This window comes from Lepus europaeus, chromosome 19, assembly GCF_033115175.1.
Source record: "Lepus europaeus isolate LE1 chromosome 19, mLepTim1.pri, whole genome shotgun sequence".
Classification (NCBI taxonomy): Eukaryota; Metazoa; Chordata; class Mammalia; order Lagomorpha; family Leporidae; genus Lepus; species Lepus europaeus.
The window spans coordinates 5473744-5482678 of NC_084845.1; the positions used below are offsets into that span (position 1 = coordinate 5473744).

General features: G+C 62.1%; 1 protein-coding gene across 1 annotated transcript; it reads right to left on the minus strand.

Moving 5' to 3' along the window:
- Nucleotides 1-3831: 3831 nt before the first annotated feature.
- Nucleotides 3832-8831, minus strand: LOC133747566 (cytoplasmic tRNA 2-thiolation protein 1-like). The gene is made up of 3 exons (XM_062175896.1): nt 8769-8831; nt 6246-6774; nt 3832-4613 (listed from the first exon to the last, which is right to left on the minus strand). Exons 2-3 carry the CDS (start codon nt 6751-6753, stop codon nt 3832-3834), a joined length of 1290 nt encoding a protein of 429 aa, XP_062031880.1. The 5' UTR covers nt 6754-6774; nt 8769-8831.
- Nucleotides 8832-8935: the final 104 nt, after the last annotated feature.

Below are 8935 nucleotides of genomic sequence, written 5' to 3' on the forward strand. Positions count from 1 at the left end.
TGTTTTGTCCAAGATCACTTCAGCCAGACAATAGGAGGCCGACTGGAAGGAGAGACGATTGTGTCGTGGGGCAGCAGGGAGAGGGCCTGGTAGACAGAGGATCCCAACATCAGGAACGCCAGCACTTGGCTCCTCCCCACTCCTCAGCCAGATCATAGAGTGATCCTTAGGGGAACAGGAATGGAAAGATGGAAGGCTGACCACATGAGCCCAGCCCTCTCACCATGGCCCTTGCTTCCTCCTTCCCAAAAGGAACCTGGCCTTCCAGATGCCCTCGGATGTGGGTGCCTCGCTGGCATGAGGCCCAGGACCTCACGCCTGTGCCCGAGTGGAGAGTGCCCCAAATTCAGAGTCCCAGCAGTGCTCCAGAACCACGGACAGCGCCCGCCCTGCGGCCACCTGCTTCCCCAGCTGGGCACGGTGGAGGGCGCACCTGCTGGGGGCAGAACTCTGGCTTCCCTCACATGCAGACTGTAGGATGGGGCTGGAGACATTCAATACTACAGGACATGTGCTGGGGGGGGGGCACCCAAGCTCCTCCCCAGCCTCCCCTTGAGAGCCCCCTCCCTCATCCTGGGGAAGAGGGGACTGAATTTCAGAGAGATGATGTGTTTCTCACTGGCCACTGGGTTCTGTCTCTTGGGTCTGATACTACCCTCACCCTCTGCAGGAAGGCCTTGGTGTCAGTCTTTCCTCTCTAGTGGGTGGATATTTTGCACTTGCTGTTAATCCCTTCCTTGTGCTGTCATGGAGCTCTGGAAAAAGAACATTATGCAGGATCCTTTTCTGTGTCTGACTTTATATCAAGTCCTGCTTTGGCTCACACGAAGGGAAGTATGAGAAGGCTGGTTGAGAAGTTATGGTCTTGGGGCCGGCATTGTGGCGTAGCAGGTAAAGCCAATGCCTGCATCACCAGCATCCCATATAGGTGCCAGGTGGAGTCCCAGCTGCTCCACTTCCAATCCAATTCTCTGCTAATGCACCTGGGAAAAGCAGAAGATGACCCAAGTGCTTGGCCCTTGACATCCATGTAGGAGACCCAGAAAAACCTCCTGGCTCCAGGCTTCAGCCTGGCCCAACCCAGCTATTGCAGCAATCTGGGGAGTGAACCTGCAGATAGAAGTGTTCTCTCTTGGCCGGCACCATGGCTTAACAGGCTAATCCTCCGCCTTGTGGCGCCGGCACACCAGGTTCTAGTCCCGGTTAGGGCACCGGATTCTATCCCAGTTGCCCCTCTTCCAGGCCAGCTCTCTGCTATGGCCCGGGAAGGCAGTGGAGGATGGCCCAAGTGCTTGGGCCCTGCACCCGCATGGGAGACCAGGAGAAGCACCTGGCTCCTGCCTTCGGATCAGCGAGATGAGCAGCGGCCATTGGAGGGTGAACCAACGGCAAAAAGGAAGACCTTTCTCTCTGTCTCTCCCCTCTCTCACTATCCACTCTGCCTGTCCAAAAAAAAAGTGTTCTCTCTCTCTTTCTGTAACTCTTTCAAACACATAAATAACTCTCTAATAAAAAGAAAGTATGTGCTTTAAAAATGCTTGCATAATTTGCTTGCAAAGCAGAGAGACAGAAAGCAAATAAGCCCTCATGTGCTGGTCTACTCTCCTCACAACAGCCAGGGTTGGGTCAGGCCAAAGCCAGGAGCCCAAAACTCAATCTGGGTCTCCCAGGTGGGTGGTAGGGAGCCAACAACTCGAGCCATCATCTACAGCCTCTTAGGGTCTGCATTAGCAAGGAGCTGGAATTGGTGATGGAGCTAGGGCTCAAACCCAGGCACTCTGATGAGGGATGCAAGCATCCAATGTTGCAGCTACAAACACCTGCCCTGAGAAAGTGTGTGTGTGTGTGTTTAAATTATTATTTATTTGAAAGACAGAGAGACAGAGATCTCCCATCTTTTGGTTCACTTTCCAGATGCCTGAAACAGCTGGGGTTGGGCCAGGCCAAAGCCAGGAGCCCAGAACTCAATGCCAGCATCCCCTATGGGTGGCAAGGACTAAACTCTTCGAGCCATCATCTGTTGCTTCCCAGAGTGCACATCTGTAGGAAGTTGGAGTCAGAGGGAAAGCAGTGACTCAAACCCAGGCTCTGATTCGGGACGCAGGCATCCCATGCACCATCTTAACTGCTACACCAGATGCCAGCCCTGATCCCCGGGCAGAAGGACTGATGGGGCGAAGGCCAGAGAGTGAGTTGCCCTCCTCAAACCCACGGTGCTGCCCTCGCCCCGAGTGTGAACAGTAAGAGGGTTGCAGAAAAGGTGGCCTCACGGCAGGTCCTTGGTCTCCATCGTGGAGCACAACTTGGAGGAGACGCAGGGCAGACGTCATGTGTGTGAAACCCGGGGTACGGTGCGGGACAGACATCCCCGGCTCTGTTGACACACACAGGGCAGACGTCGTGTGTGTGAAACCCGGGGTACGGTGCGGGACAAACATCCCCAGCTCTGTCGACACACACAGGGCAGAAGTCGTGTGTGTGAAACCCGGGGTACGGTGCGGGACAAACATCCCCGGCTCTGTCGACACACACAGGGCAGAAGTCGTGTGTGTGAAACCCGGGGTACGGTGCGGGACAGACATCCCCAGCTCTGTTGACACACACAGGGCAGACGTCGTGTGTGTGAAACCCGGGGTACGGTGCGGGACAAACATCCCCGGCTCTGTCGACACACGCAGGGCAGAAGTCGTGTGTGTGAAACCCAGGGTACGGTGCGGGACAAACATCCCCGGCTCTGCCTTTCCCAGCCTGGAATACTTCTAGAAGTCTCTCTCAGTTTGTGGAAGGGGCTGACACACAAGCGGACCACGGTCCTCCTACCCCCATAGGCCCAAAGCTGCAGGGCAGGACCAAGGACTCCCATTCATCCAGTTCCTCAGGGACCTCCCGGCCACCCACTGCTCCCGGGCAACAGCAATGCCAGGGATGGAGGAGGGCAGGACATGCTTCCTCCATGGAGAGAGGACTTCTTGGGAGACACAAATAGAAAACACCGTCTCTGAATGTGACCGGCAGGGGGCGCCCATCTCCTCCAGAGCAGCAGTGCCATGGCTGCTGGGCCCGGGAGGCACTTATCCTCACCCAGGAGCTGCAGTGACCAGACAGGAGTCCAGCAGGGAGAGGGTTCGGGCGGATTTGCTGCCTCTGGGACCTCCGGCCAGTGACACCCCAGAGCTCTGCGGACAGCGTAGGTTCGCTGGCTCCAGCAGAGGATCTGAGAGGTGGCCAGAGGCAGGCCCACATGAGCAGGGCAGGTGCACTCCCGACTCCATATTCGCAGGGCAGGAGCGGCCACACTGGGAGATCATTATCCAGGCCAGCTCAGCTGTGCGCCTAGGGTCTGAATCCGCGGCGCCCCCGTAACAGAGACACCAGGAGAGACCAGGGGAGGGGGGCTGGGTGAGGATGGGAGGCTACTGGGAAGAAAGGGCCAGTGCCACCATCTCTGCGGGGTCCCGGTGGAAGTCCCGAGCTCCCTGTCCAAAGATCCTCCCGCTACACCCAGGGAGCTCCGCGTGCACCGGTGGAAGTCCCGAGCTCCCTGTCCAAAGATCCTCCCGCTACACCCAGGGAGCTCCGCGTGGGGATGAAATGAGACCGTGCAGCACAGGCTGTACACAAACCGCTGAACGAGGAACGTCACCATGGAGACCGTGAGCGACACCTGCCCATCAAGTCAGGAGACCCTTCATCCCACGGCAGGCTCAAGCATCCCCTCCCTCCTCCTCAGCCGCACGGGTCTGGGGCGCGGTTGCTATAGGGTCCCAGGTCGCTGGTTCCCTGTCCCCCTCCCAACCCCAGCTGGGAGGCCCGGGCACAGGTAACTCAGGTTTATTCACAGTCACAGGCAGCCCCGACCCTGCCGTCACAGGAGGACGGAGCCCCCTCCGCGTCCCCCGGCGCCCCTGGGCCCCCTCCATCCCCCTCGCGCTCCCCCACTGCCCCCTGGGCCCCCTCCACAGCCCCCTCCTCATCCCCCGGCGCCCCCCGGGCTCCCTCCTGTTCCCCCGGCGCCCCCCGGGGCCCCTCCTGTTCCCCCGGCGCCCCCCGGGCCCCCTCCACACCCCCCTCCTCATCCCCCGGCGCCCCCCGGGCCCCCTCCACACCCCCCTCTGCATCCCCCGGCGCCCCCCAGGCCCTCTCCTCATCCAGCCCACGGCGGCCCTTGCCGATGGCCAGGCGGGGCCGGCCGCGGTTCAGGCCGTCCAGGAGCGCGCAGGCCTGGCAGAGCGCGCGGCTGGCCAGGGCCCCGCAGCGGGAGCAGGCGCCGGGGCGCGGGGGCCGCGCGGCCGGGGCCAGCGCCAGGCGCTCGGCCGAGTGCACCAGGTCCAGCACCACGGACGGCCGCGCCGCCTCCAGGCGCTTGAGCAGGTCGCGCGCGTGGCCGCGGAAGGCCTCGGGCGCGTACACGCACTCCTCGGAGAAGTAGTCGAGGCGGCGGAAGTGCGCGTACAGCACCACCTCCTTCTGCGAGGCCAGCTGCAGCGGGCGGCAGCGCGGCAGGGCACCCCCCTCGCCCCGCGAGCCCAGGCCCCCGCCGCGGGCCAGCCGCGCCGCGTCGCCGCGCAGGAAGTTCATGAGCACCGTCTCGGCCATGTCGTCCGCGTTGTGGCCTGCGGAGGGGAAGAGACGGGAGCCGGTGAGCTGGGGCGCAGAGGGAGCCACTGGTCAGGGGGGTGCAGGACCCGGACCCGGAGGGACCCCCAGAGCGCATAGCGAGGGCTGTGGAGACCGCCGGGTTCCGTGGGCGGGTGGGGGCCACCACTACCTCCCCTGGCCCAACCTGGGGGTGCCTTCGTTTGCCACCCACTACGTTGTTGCCAGGCCCCCTGGCTGATGCCCTTCATCTAATGGAGACACCCAAGGGACACCGGCTAGGCAGGTTAGGGTGTGACTGTGCACAGCAGACTCTATAGAAAAGTGAAATCCGCCTGTACACTGCGGCTGGCCACCTTGCGGTTGGGCTTACAGAGTTAAAGCACTGGTCTTAGGGCTTCCCAAGCTGGCCCTCCACCCAGGGCTTTGCCTGAAGGGGCCCCTCTAAACACATCCCCTCCGCCCTTGGCCATCCTTCCCGTCACCCTCTGAGCCTTCGGGCCTCCTGGTCACCCGGGAGAGCCTTCCTTACTCCTCGCCTTTCTCCACGTGACGAGCGGAGAGTCTGGGTTATTTTCCTTGACAGCACTTATCAGGTTATAATCATGTATGTGGGAGTCGGGCAGGAGCCATGATCGGCCACCATTTGTGTGTCTGTTTATTAACCTCTAAGCTGAGCGTTTTACTCATGACTTGTATAATTCCCACCCGATCTAGGCTCCAGATGGTATTAACATCCCATTTTACAAAAACTGGAAACCAACACTGGCTAATGCATAACAAACTTGGTATGTGGTATACAGTAAATGCTCAATAATTGCTTGTTAAAGTCATGATTGAAAGGGAATAAGAGAGTCATCAGGGAGAAGTCAACGGAAAAATAAGTTAACAGACACTGTGCTTTGCCGACACACAGCTTCTGATGGAGTCCCCCACTTCTCTTCTCTCACTTCTCTTTATGAAAGGGACACGGAGAATGTAATTTAAAAATAATAATAAGGGACCGGCACTGTGGCATAGCAAGTAAAGCCACCGCCTGCAGTGCCAGCATCCTATATGGGCACCAGTTCGAGACCCGGCTACTCCTCTTCCAATCCAGCTCTCTGCTATGGCCTGGAAAAGCAGTGGAAGATGGCCCAAGTCCTTGGGCCCCTGCACCCACGTGGGAGACCTGGAAGAAGCTCCTGGCTCCTGGCCTCGAATCAGCGCAGCTCTGGCCGCTGTGACCAATTAGGGAGTGAACCAGCGGATGGAAGACCTCTCTCGACCTCTCTCTCTCTCTCTCTCTCTCTGTCTCTGCTTGTCTGTAACTCCACCTTTCAAATAGATAAATCTTTTAAAAATAAATTTTAAAAATAGAATAACGGTTCGAGCCCCTAGGGAGTAGCCCCCTGACCCTCCCCCTTGGCCGGGTGTCCTAAGATGACCACGACTCAAAGCTTGTAACTGGCCCCACTGCGCTCTCCAGACACACGCCCAAGACCTCGCCCATGAACCCTCAGAGGGCACAGTCCAAGGTGGAGCATGCGCAGATCCCCGACTCCCACCCGGCTCCGCCCCTCGCGCCCAGACCGAGGTCTCCTTTCCACGTCCCGGGCATGCGCCCTGCACCCCCTCTCAGGGCCCGCCCCGCCTGCGCATGCGCTCACCCGTCACGATGTGCGTGGCTCCCACGCGGCGCGCGCCCTCCTCCAGCGCTCGGCGCCGCAGCACCCCGCAGAAGGTGCAGCAGGAGCGGCTGCGGCCCGAGCCGGCCGTGCTGCGGGCCACGGCGTCCATGGTCCAGCCGCCGAAGAGGTCCGCGTAGGCCACGACGGTGAGCGGCAGCTCCCAGCGCGCCGCCTGGCGCCGCACGGCCGCCAGCGCCGCGTCCCGGTAGCCGCCGATGCCCTCGTCCACGGCCACCAGGTGCAGCGCGAGGCCCAGGCGCGGCGCGAGGGCGCGCAGCACGTGCGCCAGCACGGTGGAGTCCTTGCCCCCGGAGGCGCCCACGGCCACCACGGCGCCCGGCGGCAGCAGGCGGCCCGCGAGCACCGTGCGCAGCACCTCGGCCTCGAAGGCGGCGCAGAAGCAGGCGCCGCACAGCGCCTGCCCGGAGCGCGGGCGTCGGAGCGCGGCGCGGGCCTTGCCGCAGGAGGCGCACGGCGGGGCGGGCATCGCGCGAGGCGGCGGCCTGTGCTGGGCGGAGAGGGGAGAGGCGGGTCACGCGTGGGTTCTGCGGAGCGGCCCTGCGCGCGCGAGGCCAGGGACGGGGTGTGCGGGCCAAGGGGCTTCTGCGGGGCGAGGAACCCGGAGGGGGACCCACGGGGTCTAGCACGAGCAAGCCACCGCCTCCGGGGAGACTGCGGGGGTTACACTCGCTATGCACCGAGGAGAAGCCTGAAGAGCAGGTATCAGAGGAGGAGGAGGAGAGACGAGCAGGTTACATCCGGAGAGAGGCCGTGTCCTGTGCCCGGGGATGAGGGGGCAGCAGGTGCACGGCCTCCAGGGAGACAAGGTGCCTGGCATTGGCCTGGGCCGCCCGGGCTGTTCAGGAGCTTGGGGGTGGGGGGGCTGCGTCGCCAACTCTGGAGACAGAGGGAGGCCGGGGGACTGCGGGCCGTGGCCGGCGACGGTGAGCAAATGAAAGGCTTCGCTTCGAGGGTGGGCTACCGTCCAGGGGTGGGTCTGAATGCAGCCTCTGAGCAGGGGGAACGCCTCCTCCAGGGAGACACAGAGGCAGCCTGGATTGCACCCCTGCAGAGACCAGCTGGTGGGCGTGGGGGGCTCCAGGATTGGCCTCAGTCCTGCTGTGGTATCAGAGCCTCCCGTGGCCTCATCCAGACCCATTCTCGACGGCTATGTCTTCCCCTCTTCCCTGCCTCACCCTGCCTCGCCCAGTCAAGACTCCAACCCTCCAGTCGCTCCCTCCTTGGTCCTGCCCGCCTGGTGCCCCCACGGCAAAGCCACTAGACTGGGTTTCCTCCTCTTCGCGCCCTCATTTCAAGCCCAGACGGCTGCTATTCGCAGCAGGTGCCGCTGCTCCTAGGACTGACCACAGTAGTCGTGTTAGGACTCTTATCTACGGGGGCAAGGACCCGGATCAGAGGCCATACGGGCATCTCAGACTCCAAAGCCCTGCATCCTGTAGCCAAACAGCCTTCCCCTGCAGTAGGGCGCCACACTTCCAGGAACTCAGGCCAGGGACTCTGGGTCCAGGAGTCTGAACGGCTCTCGCTCTCATCACTCGTCACTCTCCCGCTGGGTGGCTCCAAGCTGTAGCCAGCCCGCCCTGTCCTCCCAAAGCCACACCAGGACTTCCAAACCCCGGATGCCCAAACAGAACACAGATTACGTCCTGAAGCTAACTGTCTCTGTGGTTGGCACCCGAGCTGTCCATCTCTCCCCGCCCCGGATTCTTGCAGGAGGCTCCCCACCGGTCTCTCTGCCCTCCACCTCCCCTAGTCTACACACACTCCACAAAAAAGCCGGTGGGATCCTGCCCAGTATGTGCTCAACATCCTCCCGTGGTCAACGCTAACCGCCAGTGAAGCCAGTCTCTTTCAACCACACTGGTCTCTACCTGCCAACACCCAAAGAACCCTCCGGCTTCTGGGGGCTCGTGTCGGCTCCTCTCTGTCCAGAGGGGAGTCAGAGTCTCACACGAGATGTGGCTGGGGGAGGGCAGAGCGGATGAGATACAGAGACCTGGGTACAACGCGGAGCTGGCAGCTTGAGCCCTTGGAGAGAGAGTGGGGCCAGTGTGTGGGGAGGAGGTGCAGATAGGGGAGAGGGTGGGCTTGGTGAGCCAGAGAATCTGGGATCTCCTCCAGACTTGGAAATGTGGAGGTCCCTGGCTCTGGGGAGTGTTTCCCGACCCCTAGGCTGGGGTCTGGCGCCTCCCCCAGCTAACTGAGCGGCCTCTGCCAGCCCTGAGCAACCACGCCAGAGGAGGGTGCGCTGGCGCCACATCCAGGCTGGAGGGCGAGAGCGCGGAAGAGTCAGGCCGGGCCGCGGAGTGCAAAGCTGCGTGGGGCACTCCGGCCCGGACAGTCACTGGGCGAACAGGGAGAGAGGACCATCTTTCCAGGGGTCCCCACCAGAAGGCATACGAGAGACGTGGACACCCCCCCCCCAACTCTTACAAAGGTCCAGGGTTGGCCCGCGGTGGGAGGAGGGGGGCGCTTGCTTACCTGGGCAGAACCGGCGCTGGAAAGTGCAGGCTACCGGAAAACGTGGAAGCTGGTGAGAGGACTACGACTCCCAGGGGGCTTTGCGCATGCTCGCCTACAACTCCCAGGTGCCCGTGGGGGCGGCTCGACTCGAAGCAATTACTGCGTCCGACTAGCCGGGCCTACAA